Source organism: Candoia aspera, chromosome 2, assembly GCF_035149785.1.
Source record: "Candoia aspera isolate rCanAsp1 chromosome 2, rCanAsp1.hap2, whole genome shotgun sequence".
Taxonomy (NCBI): domain Eukaryota; kingdom Metazoa; phylum Chordata; class Lepidosauria; order Squamata; family Boidae; genus Candoia; species Candoia aspera.
Genome location: NC_086154.1, coordinates 11,418,506 through 11,437,770, shown reverse-complemented (window position 1 = coordinate 11,437,770; position 19,265 = coordinate 11,418,506). Strand labels below are relative to the sequence as shown.

The 19,265-nt window shown below is 43.5% G+C and overlaps 1 protein-coding gene across 1 annotated transcript in view; it reads right to left on the bottom strand.

Moving 5' to 3' along the window:
• The window catches only part of LOC134492050 (complement C4-like), a 76,709-nt gene extending 58,324 nt beyond the window's left edge, over positions 1-18,385 (bottom strand). Inside the window, exons 1-8 of the mRNA XM_063296167.1 lie at positions 18,251-18,385; positions 12,697-12,895; positions 6,222-6,411; positions 5,629-5,699; positions 5,371-5,459; positions 4,500-4,582; positions 1,473-1,569; positions 115-220 (exon numbers count right to left, since the gene is read on the bottom strand). Coding sequence (XP_063152237.1) covers positions 115-220; positions 1,473-1,569; positions 4,500-4,582; positions 5,371-5,459; positions 5,629-5,699; positions 6,222-6,411; positions 12,697-12,895; positions 18,251-18,327 — 912 coding nt within the window. The 5' untranslated portion in view covers positions 18,328-18,385. The remainder of the gene's footprint in view (positions 1-114; positions 221-1,472; positions 1,570-4,499; positions 4,583-5,370; positions 5,460-5,628; positions 5,700-6,221; positions 6,412-12,696; positions 12,896-18,250) is intronic.
• Between the last annotated feature and the right edge of the window lie 880 nt (positions 18,386-19,265).

Here is a 19,265-nt window from a genome sequence, read left to right as displayed (position 1 = left end):
GTACCATGGACATTTTTTGTTTGTGATTTTGTAACTCATGGAAAGTCTTTCAGTTGCAGGCAGGCAAAAAATAAATAATAAAATAAAATAAAATAAAAATCCCTGTTCCCTTACCGTGATTTGTTGTTCCAGTCCTGAGATATACACCTTTTCCTTGTTCTCACCAATCACACCAAATCGCACATATGCTATGCCAGTGACCCCTTTCCCATAGAAAAAACTGTTGGGGAAGCCAAGAAAAATTCAAATGGTTAACTTTGGGATAAAAGCTGTGGTGGGCTCAGCACAAACGACCTTTTTTTCCCCCCCTGCTGTGTTCTCATGAACACAGTTCCACAGCCTGAAATCTGAAGTCATCTTTTTGATTGATTATGTGCCATCAAGTTGATGTCAACTCTTAGCAACCACATAGTTAGATTTTCTTCATGAGGATCTATCCCGAGCCTGGTCCTTCAGGTCTTCCAACACTGTCCCCATTGCCACTGTAACTGAGTCCACTTTTGGTGGCCTCTTCTTCTCTTTCCTTCCACCTTTCCCAGACCCAGAGAGCTGGGTCTTCAAATAATGTGTCCGAAGTAGGATAATTTGAGCCTGGTCATTTGTGCCTTGAGTGAGAACTCTGGGTTCATTCTGCCAATGATCCATTTGTTTCCTTGGCTGACCATGGTACTCTGAAGAGTCTTCTCCAACACCAAAGATCAAGAGCATCAATACTCTTCCCACCCTGCTTCTTCAAAGTCCAACTTTCGCTTCCCTAGAGTGTCACAGGGAATACCGTGGCTTGCGGGATTCTGATCTTTGTAGGTATAGACACACCGCAGCATTTGAATATCTTTTTCAAGGCCTTCATGGCTGCTCTGCCAAGTGGCTATAACAATATAAACTAGAATTTTCCCCTTTCTCCTGATAAGTTTTGCTCATGATGTATGCTTCACTGAGCACTTCCTTGGTGGCTGAGAATTCTGGGCATTTCAATCCCAAGACATCTAGGCTGCGATAAAATATTCAATATTCTGCATACAAGGTATCTATGCTGATGGCCAAATCCCTTTATTTATACTGCTGGATAGTTAGAATTATGCCATCTGGCTGGTGGTAATTTTTTTTTTAACCAAACTAAAGGTTGTTAAAATTCACTCTTTTTTTTTTTTGCAGTATGATCTTTAAGATACCCAAGAACAAGATACCAAAAACATTAACCTTCCCCACCTCTACCCCACCCCAACACCCACAATATTGTCACCTAGAATTTTGAGAACAGGGATTCCTCCCGACCTATTTTGCACCTGCTTTTTCTAGGCTTGTAGTGACAGGGGCAATTTATCTTCCGCAAAGGAAAGCTGCTTTTTCATTTCTGTGCATGCTTGCGGTTGTCCATCCCCTTATTTTGGATTGCAGCTATCTCAAAAACCTTGCAAATTTGGGCCTATGCTGCTGTTAATGGATCCACTGAACGAGAAAGAGCTGCTTACTTAGCTTGAATGTTAATTCGCAAGTCGGATGTTTGCTGTCCAGTGACCAGGATGTATTTCTGTTCTGGGTTGATTGTCACCTCATAATGAGGCAGCACTAATGAGAGAAAGGAAGAGAGATAAATTTAAGCTGAAGATTTCTTTGTCACCACCTTCCACTCTGTCTTTTAAGATCTTTGAGAGAATCCTACTGCAGAGAACTATATATAGGGAGCAGTCATTGACTTCATTGCCAGGAGGGGCAACAGCAGCCACCTTCAGCCTGGTCACCTTCCAGATGTGTAGATTTCAATTCCTAGAAGTGCCTAGCTAGAATGGCCATTGCTGAGAATTCTGGGAATTGAGTTCACACATCTGGAAGGCCCGAGGCTGGGGAAGTCTTAGGGAGCTAACTTTTGACTGTGCTCAACCACTGAGCCACGTGTTGGAAAACTTGTTGGAAATGAGAAAGAATGGTCATTTCTGGAATACCTTCCACTCCCTACAAATGCATTCTATTGGTAAGGATATTGAGATTCCAAAACTGTTCGAAAAATACAGGTAGTCCTTGACTTACAACTACAATCGGGACTGGAATTTCCATTGTAAGTTATTGCAGTCGTAAGTTGAGTCCCCATGTGACTAGAGCCGATTTTACCACCATTTTTATGGCAGTTGTTAAGCGAATCATGTATCGTTAAGTGAGTCACTGTGGTCTTTAAGGGAATCCAGCTTCCCCAATGGGCGGTTTTTTGCCAGAAAACAGCAACACACACTACAAAATGCGATCACATAACCACGGGATGCTGCAACCGATTGTAAATGCGAGCTGGTGGCCAAGTGCCCGAAATGCGATCATGTGACTGCAGGGAGTGTGTGTGACATTTTGCGATGCTTGGAAGTGCTTTACAGGTCATAAAGAACCCATTCTGAGGCTGTCATAACTTCAGACCGTCATTAAATAAACAGTCGCAACTTGAGGACTGCCTGAATATTCAAGAGCAGGGATGCAGAAATAAAGGCAGACTGAAGTCTTAAACATGGCCCTGAAGCCGTTCAAAAAGTTGGTGCTGAATTGTAGGAGGAAATTATTAAATACAAGGAACAAAGTATTATTTATTTATTGATTGATTGATTGATTATCCAAATTTTGCTACCACCCATCTCCTCCAAAACATGGAGAACAAATCTGCAATTGCTATCTAATACATTTTATTAAATTTTATTTAAAATTTAAAGCAAATGTTATGCTTACTCCGACTCTGCCCGATTCATTGTTCTGGCCCCTCTCACTTTGGGGACATGGCTTCTGCCAGCCCAGTTCAGGTCAAGTGTGTCACTGGCCTCATCTCCCTGTTCTAAAGCTGATGCCCTGAAAATGTGTTGGCACTTCAGCCCTGCTTGTCATTCCTCCCCAAGCACACCTGGATGGAGGAAAGTCCAAGTGGGAAGCCAACATTCTCACCAACATCCAGCAGCTATGAGCACCTGCAGATGGTAGGCAACTGTTTGCAGAGAAGAGAAGGATCCTGAAGGCCAGAGGTAAGGAAAACAGCCACATGTGGGTTGCTTGAATTAGCAAATAATCGTTCTTATTGAGCTGTGGTGACATCACAGATCTCTTTCTGGATCTTTCCCCACTAGCAATTATTCAGGGCCTGAACATGCCCTGGCAATCTCATTTTTCTAGTGTGTCTGTGTGTGTATATATACATATGAAAAAGAATTTTACACAAGATTAAAAAACTGCAGAAACTGAAGCAGAAAAATAGAAAAAGGAAAAAATATATATAAAAGAACACAAGAAAAAGTGATGGACAGCAAGGACAAAGAAACAAGAAAGAAAAGATATCTAAAGAAGTGACTTCCGAACTTCTTTGCAGCAGTTACAGATTTAATAGTTACCATCTCCACCCTCCCAAATTATATAACTTGGTTCCCTTCTTCTCATAAACAACCCATTTTAATCAGTGAATCCTGAAATCGCCAATTCAGTCTTACTCATTTTTAGCAAAAAGTCCATAAAGGGTTTCCAATCTTTTATAAAAGTAATTGTTGTTCCCTTGCTTCTAAAAGCTCACATGACATTGCTTTTATCTCATCCCCATCCCAAACCTGAGGTAGCTTAAAGTCATCCTTAGCTGTTCTGGTGTTTTACCCTTCAAGCAGGTAACAAAACACAGCAGTTTTTCCAGGAGTCCAAACTCTTCAGCAATCCTTTGCTCATGTGGCAGTCAGATGACTCCTAGAAGGTGAGGTCCATCTGGCACCGATTCCCCACTTTCAGCTGGTGCAGGCACACCCCCTCCTCTCCAATCCCTAGGCACTCTTTTCCAGAGCTACCCTGCTTCATTCAAACCCAGATCTCTCCATGTACTTGCTGGAATTCTGAACCGAACCCTGGCTCAGAGACCTGGCTCAGCCTGAAGATCAGTTGGTGGCAGAGGCTGTGAGATGCAGAGTGAAACCGGAGGGAGAGGAAGATGAGGCTTCATCTCTGTGGCTTCGCAGCCAAATCTCCCTGCTGGTTTTGAACGTGGGTTTAGCACTTTTCTGGAATATCGCTAAACCTGTGTCAAAAAGGAGCTGGACTGTTTGCTGATATTGACTAATCGTTGGGCTCCCTTTGAATACACACCTGAAAAACCCTTGTGCCAAACCAGAGCAAGTTTTGAACCTGATGGCTAATCATCTGTCAAAACTCACCACCTCCTAAGCCCCCGTCTCATCCCACAAAAGGAGAGTGATCGGTGGATGTTTTCTCACCACTTGGGGACAGTGGTGGGAGGGCAGGGAAACAAAGCCAGGAGATGTCACCAATCCCTGTCTTAATGTGCTGTGTATGCCATAAATAAGAACAGCACCGTTTGGTAGCATTGTATCTGTGGCAGGCAGGGGTTGTCAGCGGAAGCTACAGATTTTATAGTGATATAGTTTTCTGCCAGTGCAGGGACTGGTAGTTAGCAGAGCATTTTAATGCGGCCAGGAGGAATAGCCCCCTGTCTATGTTTGGGAACAGAACCAGGATGCAGCTATCCCAGAACATACCGTATTTTTTCACCTCAAACTCTGTGGTTGTGTTGTAACCCACTGCATGGGAAAATTGGGCCGTGATGGTCCAAATGCCAGGCCTGAATAGGAGAGAAACAAAAACAGAGGGAAACCTTAGCCGGTGCAGAGAAATTCAGGGTCTAGAAAACCACGCTCCTACGCTCCCACGCTGCACAGCAGAAGACCTGAGGGCGGGAACAGATTTGCAAAGTCTGCTGGTGCTGCTGGCCAGAAATCTAGTATCCAAAGCCCCAAAGCCCCCTCAAATAACACAAACACTCCATTCAGGTGGAAAGTCCCCCAGTCCGGGCAATCTTGCTATGCTGAACTGAGTCTGTTCCTCCCCAGCCAGGCCCCAACAGTCTCCCGGCATAATAACTACAATGCCAAATTAAATAGTAGTCTTGGTGAAATACATCTGAAATAATTGCATGGTTAGGACTGCCATTTTTCTGCAGATCAGAGTACAGGTAGTCTTCAACTTACAACCACAATTGGGACCAGAACTTTCGTTGCTAAGCAAGGTGGTCATTAAATGAGTCACACCTGATTTTACAACCTTTTTGCTGTGGTTGTTAAATGAATCACTGTGGTTGTTAAGTGAATCCAGCTTCCCCCATTAACTTAGCTTGTTGGAAGCCAGCTGGGAAGGTCGCAAATGGTGATCACATGACCCTGGGACGCTGCAACCGTTGTAAGTGTGAGGACTGCTCATAAGTCACTTTTATCAGCGCCATCATAACTTCAAAAGGTCACTAAAGGAATGGTTATAAATCAAGTACTACCTATAGAAATCCCAGCTTCAACCTGCATTTGTGTTTTTCAACTTTGGGAAAAGCTGGAAGTAGCAATGGTCAGTGAAACTTACTCAGCAACATCCGGAATTGACAGATGGTCTTCTATGATAAAGTTTATTGCGATGCGTGTGACTTTCTTGACCTGAAGTCCCCGTGGATTCTGATGGAGGCAATGAAACAGGAACACAGTGAGTGATTTTTTTTAAAAAAAAAATGCAGTTAAAAGTAGCAAGTTCCCCATGTATAAAGCTCCAATTAATATATATATTTTTAAAGTTGTTTTATCAGGCTCTACTTCCTTGCACTTTAATTGAGCAGCTCCTCATTACCTTTACGGTGATGACAACGGAATTCTTGCTTGGCCGTAACTTGTGATCCAGAGGAAAGATTCGGAAATGCACTAGAATAAATGAAGGAAAGTGGGGTGTAAGAGAAGGAAGAGAGGAAGGTACTGAGGCAAATCCAAAAACCCACCTTACAGGTTGTTATAATGGGGAAAAAGAGTCCCCCTTTTGTGGGGAGATGGGCGGTGATAGAAATTTGAAAATAAATAAATAAATGAATAAAAATAGGAAGTATTGTATGTATACCGCCTTGAGCTGACCTAGACATTTACTAATGTCTTACTGAATAATAATTGCAAAACCTCAGTGAGTATATGTTTATCCACAGATAACATTTTTAAAAAATATACCCTTGTTTTCAATAAAATAAAAGGATTATAATAAGACTAAATAATAGTAGTAATAAAACAAGCACAGAGTGCTGCAGATGTACTTCTTAAAAGAGGAAAAAGAATGTATATCTCTATATTTGTATATCTGGAGATGCTGTACCACTGTTAAATAAAGTTATTTTTTATGGGATAAAAGAAAAGAACAGAGCAAGGTCTGTGTGAGGAAGGGGTAGAAGCTGGGCTCACTGGTTTGCCGTGGGGTGTAAATGGGCTTGTCGGTCTGCAGCAAGAGGTACCCCTCTCGGGCACTCCAACGCAGGTTGAGGGTTTGAATGCCCCTGGGGATGTTGAGCTGAGGACTTTGGGCCACAAGTTGGATGTAGTGGTTTTGCCGCTGGTGTTTCAAACCACATCTGATAAAATCCTCCTTGGTCACCTGCAAGAATGAAAACCGGTTAAAACTGAGAGTGAACTATGCCTTCTAGAAGCAAGAGAAAAGATAGCGTAGAAATTCTGATATCAAAATGGGGCCTTTCCCCATTTTCCCTTCGCATGTGCAGTGCCTGTAGGTAAAGGTAAAGGTTTCCCTTGACATTAAGTCCAGTTGGGTCTGACTCTAGGGGGCGGTGCTCATCTCCGTTTCAAAGCCGAAGAGCCGGCGTTTGTCCGTAGACACTTCCGTGGTCATGTGGCCGGCATGACTACACGGTCGCCGTTACCTGCCCGCCAAAGCGGTACCTATTAATCTGCTCACATTTGCATGTTTTCGAACTGCTAGGTTGGCAGGAGCTGGGACTAGCAATGGGAGCTCACCCCGTCACGCGGATTCGAACCGCCGACCTTCTGATCGGCAAGCTCAGCAGCTCAGCGGTTTAACCCACAGTGCCTGATAAGCAAAAAAAAAAATATGGTGGATTCTTCTGGCTTTGCTCTCTCCCACTTCTGAAGTCGCTGGATGGCAGGAAGAACACCCCCACTACTCATGGCTTGCACATGGGTGTCTGCAGGGTGTGGTCATAAAAGTCAAGATGGCAGCCACAACGGTGTGATCGAACCCCACTCTTTTTTTATGGGCATTGCTGTTTGGTCACCACCTTGACTTTTTTGACCACACCATGCAGATACCTCTGGGCTGCAGCAGGCATGGGGAAGGTCAGATCGCAGGATAATGTCTAACATCTCTAGGCACCTTCCTGGGTGCCTCCTTGTTATACCTTATAAACTCGAGTTGAATAAAGTTTATTATTATTTTAACCGACTGGAGTCATGAAGGAGCTGAGTTGCAAGATATAGAAGGAAGGAGGAAGAGCGAGTACCAGAGCAACAGTCAGATAAGAGGAGCTTGAGTCCAGGCCAAGAAAGTAATCTGAGAAAGTGTCTCAGACAAGCCCCTCCCTTGTTCACACGGAGATGAAGGGAGGGAGAGGGAAGCACATTCAGACTTGCAGGATCCTGTTACTGTAAAAGTAGTCCTGGCCTATCTGGCATTGGTTCCTTAGTCTGGTCTGCCTTGTAGGGCTGATGCAAGCAGCACTTCAGCTTAGAGTTCCTCTTCCCTTCCTTCCCTTTCTTTATGCCGTAAATGCCGACATCCAGAACCTCAGTCAAGAACCATTATATTATCTCAGCCTTTCCCTCAACTGGTAAGAGCCAAAGTGTTAAAGCATTTACAGTACTACCAGCTGAGCAGACTAATGCCATTGTGTAATTCCGATACGCCGGCGCCACAGTACTGCAGGGATCTCCTTTTAGGAAGGCGACAGTACCAGAAATTAGGATGTCCCTGACCCTGTTGGCCTTTCGTAAGGCCGTAAAGGCCTGGCTTTGTGCCCGGGCCTGGGGCCTCGAGTGTGTGGATGGTCCCTTCTCTTGGCTGTCTTAATATCTATGCATTGCTCACTTGGCAGCCATGTATATTTATTTTGTATTTATTTTATATTTTAACTGCTGTAATTATAATTGTTTTAATTGTTTTATGGTTTTATTGTTGTAAGCCGCCCAGAGTCACTTGCTGAGATGGGCGGCTATAGAAATCAATCAATCAATCAATCAAATAAATAAATAAGTGGTGGCCGATGAAGGTGACCAGGCGTCCCACTTAGATCTCATTTGCTACTGGTCACTTGACTTTTCCTCCATTCAAATGGATGGCAAAATGTATCAGACTTTTTTTTTACTTGTACATTTTATTTAAGGGACGCAGTGGCGCTGTGGGTTAAACCGCTGAGCTGCCGATCGGAAGGTCGGCGGTTCGAAACCACGTGGCGGGGTGAGCTCCTGTTGCTCGTCCCAGCTCCTGCTCACCTAGCAGTTCGAAAACATGCAAATGTGAGTAGATCAATAGGTACCGCTTCGGCGGGAAGGTAACGGTGTTCCGAGTCGTCATGCTGGCCACCTGACCCGGAAGTGTCTATGACAACGCCGGCTCCAAGGCTTAGAAACGGAGATGAGCACCGCCCCCTAGAGTCGGACACGACTGGACTTTACGTCGAGGGAAACCTTTACCTTTACCTTACATTTTATTTAACCAATAAATAAAAAGACAGGTTAAAAAACCCCACATTTTTCAATAATTTTTTTAGATCACATCCTTTTCAACAAGAACAATGTTTTAGAAATGTCCTCATTGCATTTATGTTGTTGGAGATGCAGTGAAGCTAGTGCTATATTTTAATATATTGTTCCATTTTGGTAAGAGGCAATTATATGTATTAACTCAACCTTGGGAGACGTTTATATTTAATCTCAGTCACATAGGAGTTGATTTTTGGACACAGAAAATGAATGCATAATATAAAAGACTTATTGCTCAGTGTTGGAAACACAAACATATGGCTCCAACTCTTCAGGGGTTTAAAGAATGAATACAGATCAGTGTTTTTCACATTTGGCAACTTGAAGATGGGCGGACTTCAACTCCCAGAATTCCCCACCCAGCATCCTTAAGATATGTGGACGTGCTGGCTGGGGAATCCTGGGAGCTGAAGTCCACACATCTTCAAGTTGCCAAATGTGAAAAACACTGATATAGGTCAACCATGGATGACTGTAATGAGTCATGGCTTCAGTTGATCGATATATATATTTCTGTAAATATATGATTTGTTATGTTTTTGTTTCTTGCTGTTTCAGGGTTTTTTTTCTTCTTTTATAATTTTTTTGGCACTCACGAATTAGTATATCCTGCAGTTGAATATCCAGCTAGTGCCCCTGCAAACCCACAGTCTGTTTTGTGTGGTGTACACAAAATTTCAGTGTGTGCTTTCAAGAAGGGTTTCTTGCAAAGCTGCCAAGGCATCTGTTTTGATGACACCCAGGATACAAGACTGACAGCTGTTTCTCAGACAAGGAAAATATATCTTCTCCATCTTAAACAGAACTACATTGGCTTGAGGCAGGCATCAGACAAGAACCCCTTTGCTTTCTGATAGTTACAGGAAGTTTTTCTTCTTTTAAAATCTGGCAGATGTTGCTGGATGAGAGTCTGGAAACACATGGGGTTTCACAGCAACTCTCAGCCTCAGATTTAAGCTGATATTTGCAGAAATAAGGAAGTTTTGGGTAACAAATTGGCACAGAGGTAACATCTGTCCCAACAGAACTGCTTTAGAGGAACAGAAAAAAGTTGGTAAACAATTGCACTAAGTTTATTTTATTTTCTGTAACTGCTAGTTAATACTTGATTGTTTCTGGTATTTATGCTCTCTGTACAAGTTCAGTAAATTTTGCTTTTTTAAATACAACACGGCACTCTTTATATCAAAGTAATAGCAGGAGACGGGGGGGAAGGGGGAGAATTGTACTTTCAGACTTGCAAGATTCTGCCGTTGGCCTCCGGGGCAAACCAGACAGGAAACACGACCAGATGAGCTAATTCTACTTTATTGTAAAGCTGCATTGACCGAACCTTGCAAGTGTGAAAATACAATTCTGCCCCCCGCCCCGTCTCTTGTACAGCCTGAGAAGCTAGGGAGGTCCCTTCTGAGCCTCTTGCCCTGCCCACTATCCAGCTGTGGGCTGTGCCCTCTCTAATCTGACTGTTCCCTTGGCAGCTTCTCTTTGTCCCATCTCCCAAGGCCTTTCCCACATACCATTACAGTTAACTATCAAAGAGCTACACCAAGACAGCAAGAAGAGACCAGAGTCTGTAGACCAGAGGCCCTTCAACCTAAGGACTCAGCTCTGCCACTACAACACCTTATTGCCAAAATGCCATTTCTTCACCCAGCATATTAAAACAGTGGAGAAATTCATGGCACTTAACTCCTCCAGGGGGCAAGGTGGAGAGGCCAGGCGCTAAGGCACAGCCACAACTGGGGGGGGAGGGGGCAAGTGGGGCATGTGCCCTGGGCACCACGCTGGGGAGGTGCCAAAATGAGTGCTGGGTGGGCACCAAAATGGGCACGGAATCCGTGTTTGCCCCGGGTGACAAAGAACCTAGTTGTGGGCCTGTGCTAAGGGATAGGCCGAGACCAAGTTCTCACCAATGGGATAGCAGCCCATCCCTAACTCCTCTGAGCTCCAGTATTTTTACTAGAAAACCGGACTGAACATATTACCCCTTGAACTGCAGATCAGCCAGAAAAAAATGGGCCCTTCTGCTGAAAGGAGAAGATATTGTGGGATCCAATGGCTGGGCAGCTGACCTGGGAGCTGTGCAGATCCTGGGTGGGGAGGTTCCCCAAATCTTTTTTAAAATGGGATGCTCCAAGCTTGTCTGAGCCTTTGTCAACAGAAGAAACATCTTTAAGATCTCTTCCCCAGCTGCTGCTAATAGGAGATCACGAGTTGCAACTGAGTACATTATACACCATCAGTGTTCAAAGCTAAGGGTCTCCGTTTCTGAATTTTTAAAAGTTTAGACATCCATCTGAACAGTGAATAAAGTTTTAGGCTCAGAGTGAGGAGAGCCCAATTCCTGCTTAGCAGCAAAACCTGTTTGGTTCACCCTAAAGGACCTCACAGATGTTTTTGCCAGAATTCAGTGGGAAAATCCCTTTACAGATCCTCCTAGCGTCCCGGGAAGAGAGGTAAACGGCCGTGTAATCATCCTCATCTACTGCATACAGATAATGTTAGACAATAAAAGCGTTCAGAGAGATGCATGGTATCTCTGTAAATGGTTGTTAGCATTTGCGTGGAAAGCAGAACTTCTTCTTTATCACCGAACCGTGATCGTTATGTCCATTTTTATTACCCATTTACTGGCACTTCAAGCTATTTCAGGGCAGCATTTCCCTTTTTCATGCTCCCCAGCTTTCTCCCCACATGCACAATATCCTTGATTCCCATCAACTTCCCCCTTCAGGTTCTGTTTGGCAACTCAGGCTGGTACTGATATTTTGACCTGTCAGCATCAGATCCGGAAAACAACAGCAGATCACGGTCCCATTCCTCATTGGTGACTTGCAGGCATAAGCCCATTATTTCACAGGCCTTCTTAAGAGCACTGGCTTAACTCTTATCAAGCCAGTGTTTTTAGAAGTCCAGGAAGGTCCTCACTTCAAGATGCGGAGACTCCGCTGCTAATTTTTAATCCTGGCTTGAGGAAAACTGTGGCTCGCAAACATCAAGCAAGCTGTAGTTTATCCCAAACCAGGAAGTGAAGAGGAAAGAAATGGGGCATGTGAACTTGAGGATTCGATGGGTTCATATATCAAACTAAGCCATGTCTTGTCTTAGCCTGGTTTTGTTAAATAAGCCACAAAAGCAGAATTCAGACATTGCACTAAGCTATACCTTCAGGCCACAGGCAGACTCTCAGACCTTTGTGGTCCCAGAGGCCCCCCCCCCCCAGCTGTACATCCAGAAATAGGAAGCAAAATACATGCATTATGCCTCTGATTGGAGAGATCAATATATTCCTTAACTGTTTCCCTCGAAGTACCAAAAAATCAGAGAAGAAAACAGATCAAACATTGCATTTTCACTTGTTTCAGTGATGTCATTCCACCAACCTACAGCCCTTAAGAGACCAGCTGTCGCACCCTGAACAGCAGAGTAAAACGCAGAAAGAAAGATTCCCAAAGTCTCATTAGTTCGGTTCAGTGTCAAGAACATAAGTTCATATGCAGAACCTTGGAGCCTCAAGAAGCCCAAATTCTAGCATTAATTTATTAGTGCATTAATTAAGGCACCGCCTCCGAAGGCTGTTTGAACCTCTTTTCCCCAGAACGTGGGGGCTAACTTTTCCCAAACAACTCTGGAATATCCATTCGCTCCTGTTTCCTTCCCAGCCCCAGAGATCTCCCTTACATCAGTAGTCTTTAAGTAAAAAGTAGAAATTCTTCACCGAAATCTTGCCTTTACAAGACGAGACAGATCTGGGTTCACCAAACATGTTGGGTCAGCTTTCCCCAGCCCAAGTGCCCTCCAGATGTGTGGACTTTAACTTCTAGAACAGTGTTTCTCAACCTTGGCAACTTGAAGACGTGTGGACTTCAGTTCCCAGAATTCTCTAGCCAGCTGGGGGATTCTGGGAGTTGAAGTCCACATGTCTTCAAGTTGCCAGGTTGAGAAACACTGTTCTAGAATTTGCAGCAAGGTCATTCAGAAAAGCTCTAGGAGTCAAAGCTCACACATCCTGAGGAGGGCACCCAGGCTGAGGAAAGTTACACCAAGCCACCACCAAACACATCCAGTAAAGGCCTAGCAGGATGAGTGAATCCATTCCTTTTATCTCCTAGGGGTGGATGTGCAACTTCCCAGTTTTCACTCTTACCTTCAAGGTCACGTCTTGCACAAAATGCTTGGACTCAGAAGACTGAAGGCTGAATGGTACTTCAGAAGAACATTTCATCCCATTTAGTTCATTCCGGAAGAAGACAAAGCCATGGAGCCCCAGTGGAGCACCTTCAACCTGAAGCACAATCCGCACATCTGCTCCCACTGTCACCACGCTGGGGGAAACCATCAGCAACCTGAAGAATGAGGAAAAGCAGGAAGATCTCTCATAGTGAGGGCCGCCACCACCTTCAAGGCTTAGCTTTTGCAAGCTCAGCAAAAGACAAAAAAAACAACACCTGGATATTGGAAAACAAGACCACAGAAGCCAAATCTCAGATAGTCCTCAATTTACAGCCATTCATTTAACAACAGTTCAAAGTTACAACGGCCTCAGAAAGTGCTTTGCAACCTATATTTGCACTTATGACTGTTGCACCAACCCCAGTCACATGACTGCAATTCGGGTGCTTGGCCACCAGCTTGCATTTATGACCAGTTGCAGTGTCCTATGGTCATGTGATTGTAATTTGCTACCTTTTCCGCCAGTTGGGGAAGCTGGCTTTGCTTAATGACCACTGTAAAAATGGTCGTAAAATTGGATCCAGTCACACGGTGACTCAACTCATGACCTCAATGACTTATGATTGAAATTCCAATCCTGACTGTGGTCGTAAGTTGAGGACTACCTGTAAACTACATTATGGCTTAGCACAAAGTGTGGACTCTGTCTGTAACCCACAAACATGTAGCTGACATTCACACTGGGCAGGCGTATGGCGGGTAACTTGGTGAGCATCCTGGATACCTCCTGGGAGTGGTTGAGAACCCGGAGTTCCCTTAGGGCAGATGTGTGTGGGGGGCAACCTTTCAGTGCCACTGAGGGCCACACTTAACATTTCTGGAGAACGGGTGGGTGCCGTGGGCACTGCAATGATGCCAAGTGATTTTGACCAGGATTGACCAAGCTTCTCCTGGATTTGGGATAGTATTTGCATGCTTTTTGTCCCTTTACTTTTTAAAGGGCATCAAATTCTTACGCAGTGGCTTTTGTGTACAGGTGAGCTCTTTACCATTGCATCTGGGTTTTATCCAGAATAATTATAATTATTCAGTGTGATAAGCATCATCTTATCCTTAAGTCAAGAACATTTATTAAGGCACCAGTCCCAAAACAGTTCTTCAAGAAACCCCACTTCTTACTTTGCTCTACTGAGAAACTTGCCCATTAATTCCTACCCTTTATGTTTTCTTTTGCTTACAAGAAAGCAGTTCATAAACTGGGGATGGCTAGTGCCTTAAAGCGGTTGCCATGTATTCATGAATCTGAATCAGAACTTCTAATTGCCATCTTGGGTGCTATTTTATACTTTATATTTATACTTCTGTAATATCTTGTTTTTACTGTAATCTTTTTTTAGCTTTATTGTAAACCACCCAGAGTCCCACTCTGGGGGGAGATGGGCGGTGACAAAATTTGATAAATAAATCAAATAAATAAAAATGCTGCAATGTTTACCAACAACCTTTGATAAAGAAGTTAGTCTAAGGCAGTCTTTCTCAATCTTGGCAACTTCAAGATGTGTGGACTAGCAAGGCTGGCTGGGTACTTCTGGGAGCTAAAGTACACACATCTTAAAGTTGTCAAGGTTGAGAAACACTGGTCTAAGGCTTTTTGAAAGGGTGAAGGGTCACTAACTTGTTTATACTTGTGATGAAAGTTGGAAGTCACTTCTTTAAATATTTATTTTCTCTTTATTATATTCTTTTTCTTTCTTCTCTTTTTTCCTTGCACTTTTTATCATTTCTTTCTCTTCTCTTTCTTTAGTTTGTATTAGATTTTACTATTACACTCAAAATTCTTAATAAAATTTTATATATATGGATTTTTTTAGCAAGTTTTTAGTTTTTTTCCTCTAGGCTTAGTTTTTTCTTTGATTATCATTTCTAGCTACCATTTCTGGCTGGCATTTCCAAAATCTTCCCTAAATCTTTTTTTAATAATTGGCGGTCCTTTGCAATCCTCTGACCCTGGATTTGAGGGACAAGCTCCATATTTTTGCTAGCCAGTCAGCAATTTGACATCTGCCAAAACTTTTGGGTAGATGCCTCAGAACACAGTCTCTCTAAAAAATCATAGAATTATCACTGTCTGGTCATCCATTACATTCTCCAGCATTTGTCCTGTTATTACCCCCTGATTATGGAAGTCTCTTCTCCCCGCCCCCTGCCCCCCATTCTCTTATAGCTATAGGGCTGTGATTTTTACATGATAAGAAATATATTATGGTGCATACTAAGCTGGTTGCTTTCGCATAATTTTTATTTGTTAATATTGAGTGTGGTTGGACTGTGTTCCAACAGGATGTCAGATTAAGTTTTTTTTTATTTGATTGATCTCTGCTTGGCCTAACAGGGGAAGATGGGAGTTGTAATCCAACACAGCTGTAGAGTACAGTTTGGGGAGGGCTGAGGTAGACATTTAATCTGATCTAGCAGGGCACAAAGTATATATGTACGTATGTATGTACGTAAAATCAGGTGGGTTCCCCCCACCCCCCAGGATAGGGTTGCAATCTACCAAATGCTGTGTGTTGGTTGAATTTATGGACTTTCCATTCTCAAAAAACAAGAAAAAGATTTCAGGGGTGGGAAAGTGTGATTTCCACGATTTCACAATATTGATGTTGGCTGAAATGTACAGTTTCTGATTTTTTTTTCCCCCTAACTTCAAAGTCCTTTGGGCCAATAGCCATTCTGGACTTTTCAAAATTGCTTGAACTCTACTTTATACATTGGATTAGATAAGGATTAAACCATATATCCATAAAATTCCCATATCAAAGCCCAATTTAAGGCCTTGCTGATCGCTTTTGAAGATTTTCAGACTTTAAGGATCTACTTTTTGAACTTTAGGGCCCAGATCCTTGCTACTTGGGGACTCCAAGTAGAATCTGTCCACCCAAAGTGTGCCCGCCAAGAAGGAATGCTGTGAGTAAAGGGGAAGGAAAACACAGGCCTTGTCAGTTGCAGACCCCCTCCCCGAAAAGGAGTGAAGGCTTCTGGTTTTCCACAAACCCTGTGCTGCCTTAGATGGATTGCATCTTGGGCTGTGGGAACTAGCCAAGATGTTGTTGCTTACTGTGGTTTTATTTATGTTTTTTAAAAATCTTCTATGACATTAAACAAGGTCCTGGGTCTTCCTACTCCTGTCCCAACACATTCCTCTCCATCTCACCCTGGTTCTGGGGCTGACAGGGTGGGATGGACCCAGGATCCCTCATGGAGCTTCTGTGGCTGAAGGGGGACAAGATGGTCTCCCACTTGTAGTCCAGCACCCTCCTCACCAGACCCACCCTGGCTATGTATATCTATCTTCCTGCCTACGTGACTTAATTAATAGTAAGCGGCAGCTCTTCCAGCACAGCCCTTATTTATCACGAGCCTCATTTATGCAATCCCATAAACCAATGTTTCTGAACCTTGGTGTCTTTAAGATATGTACCCTGGGTACTCAGAATATAATTCAGCCAGAGATCACGGCTGACAAAGCACACTGGCTGATTCATAAGCCAAACAAACCAGCCCCATTATGGTATAGTGCAGTATGTGAACCCAGTCCTTGGCAAAGTTTGTGTAACAGGTGAGGTGGGGTTTGTTTAACCTTCATTTACTGAAAAGGTGACAACTGGCGGGGTTCACATGTTGAACCATAAATGGTGGTTTGCACTGGTGGTGTGTGCAATGCGATGGTGACTACATTAACCCACTAGAGTAAACCAGGAGAATAAAAGTACATGGCGCTGCACAAATCCCATCAGCAGCTAGAGGGACCAAAACGTTGAGCCCTCAGGCATCAGAGGTGTTTGAAGGAGCAAAAGTGTTCTTTTTAAGCTTCCATTTTACTTTTTAAGCTCTAAAATTCTCCTTCACAAACAGGTCCTGCTCCCTGTTGGAGCACAGCAGTCAGAAAGCAATCTGGTGTAGCTTCCACACCAACAGAAGTCACACATTCTTGGGTTCAGCTGGGGTATCTGTGGGGAGGGGGTCAAAGAAGTCCAGATGGCAGCTACAACCAAAGGTCACAAAGCATGTACCGAGGGGGTGGGACTTCAGTCACCTCTTTGTGGCCACTATCTTGACCCAGTGCTGCAATCACCACTCAGCTCAGTCATAAACTATGCAAACCATGGTGACTGAGCCAACATCAAACCATAATGACTGCATTCATACAACATGACTTCTTCATGTAACCCACTTGGAGGAGGGTTGCACCACACACCAAATTATAAATCAGGCTGGAGGCATACAACATCCTGGGCTACAAATTAATACATTTTAGCCTGGCATATACTGCGGACCACCTCCGTAGATGGGGGAGCAAATCACACGGTCATGACATCATGACACGCATGACATCACCGTGGCTTGTACTGACCGGGCTGTCCTGCTATTGGCCTTGAGTACTATACGTAGATAATCATGGTTTCTAAGCTATGGCTCAAGGTTTACTATATTGTGGAGACACAACTGCTTTGATGCAAGCAAGCAATCATATTATGGTTTGTATGTTGATGTCTCATCCTATTCCGTCAGTAATGTACTGCACATCCAACAAGTAGGGCCGAAAGTGGTATCCAAAAAACTATCTCCAAAACATAGTCTGGCACCACAATTCCAGGACACATGGCTTGGAAATACATCATTCAAGGTACAATGCAATTTACCTTTTTATAAAAGGGCATTAAGTGTTCAGTTTAAAAAAAAATTAGCTACATTGAGATCCTACCCAGATTTAATTCAGCGTGAATTCCTTTGAATTGAAAGAGGTTTATTTCTACATCGAATTAAATTGAACAAAATGTACAGTACAGTGTTCCACATCCCCTACTGAATCTAACTAGAAATACAAATAGTAAACATATTAAAGTGAGTAGTACCAACAAAGTTTTTTTTTTAAGGAATTGTTTATTTCATTTTCAATATCTAAACATACACAGCAACATTCTAATGCTTTTTTCATTGTTTTAATTCTAAAAGTCTAATATAGCTGCCCACATTGTGACAACAACACATCACCATGCTTCCTGCCATGCAAAAAATACGGCAGAAGCCATGAACATTGGTGCATAAAATAATAATAATAATAATAATAATAATAATAAGGCAATAAAATTCAGTTAAATGTTGAAACTGTATTTTAAAGGGAGGACAAAACACCTTTATTTCAGGTAGTTAGGACTTGCTTTCTAAGGGCAGTCCCCCCCCACAAAATCAAACACAATAAAGTGAAAACAGAAAGCAGCAGCTGAATGTGTTAACTCACAGCACCCAGGTAGCTTTAAATAAAAGAAGGGTTGCCCTTCTTTTTACTGCTGTGCCCCTGAGAATTTAACCCAGAAATCCAACAGGTAAAGGATTACTCAACAAGATTGTGCAAAGACACTAAGGGCTTCATGTGCTTGAATAGTCTTCCCTGTGCTAAAACAGCAACTTGCTGATGAGAGTTATAATTTAGGAAGATAAATTGGTAGCTCTGCGGGACTACCCACCTTGGTTCTTGATGGCTCACTGCTATCAGAACCCCCATCCATGATAGCCAAAGAAGGAGTCGGTTTCCAGAGGACATCTCTGGACCACGTCTGTCCTGCCTGGTGCTTGCTTCAGCTCTGACCAAGGCTGCAAGAGATTTTGCAATTAATCTCAGGGACAACACTAGTGGGGAGCCACTGTGTGAGTCAGATAATCTTGGAAGATTTCCAGCTAAAGAGAAAGCAACATTTAGCTTCCTGGCCACCCAGTGAATTCTTCTGATGGAATTGTATAAAGCTCCCACTATCCCAGGTGTCAGGGCCAGCCTCGCTTCGCAATAAGACACAGACTCACTTAATGGGTATTAAGGATTTCTGGTTTATTGGAATGATAGCTGACAGAACGAAAAACGGGAACGGGGTAGGTAGTGTGGGGGTGCCCCTTTTATACCCTCCTGTGTTGCCCCGGGCTTCCCCACCCCTCAATGCCTCGATCCCTCTTGATGGGACCCTTGATGGCTGCCTGGGCGTTTTCCCCGGTGTCTTCTTTGTCTCCCTGCGACGGTTGTGTCCTCCGGGGCACCATGTGCATCTTATCTTCATTCCTCTGACGTCTTTCTTTTCAGTTGCTTATGGGTCCATGGGTGTGGGTGCCTTTGGGTGCTTGTGTTAATCCCTGGTTTGATTATCTCCTTCCTCTTTTCCTTAATGATCATGATCCACGTTGTGAGGCTCTTTGTGCCTTGCAACGAGGTCATGACATGCTGCCCCCCCAAAGATGTTCTTATGGTGCTGGTTTCTCCGGGTATGCCTCATGGAACTGTCTTGTTAGTTGTCTAGCCATGACGTGTCATGCCTGGACCCACTCTGGGTGTGAGAAATGTTTCCATTTCATGAGGTATTGTAGTGTTCCTCTTTGCTTTCTTGAGTCCAGTATTTCTTTTACTTCAAAATGTTGTTGGTTGTCTATCATTATGGGTGGGGGTGGAGGTTCTTCCGTATGCCATTTGGATGTGCTCGTTGGCTTCAGTAGTGC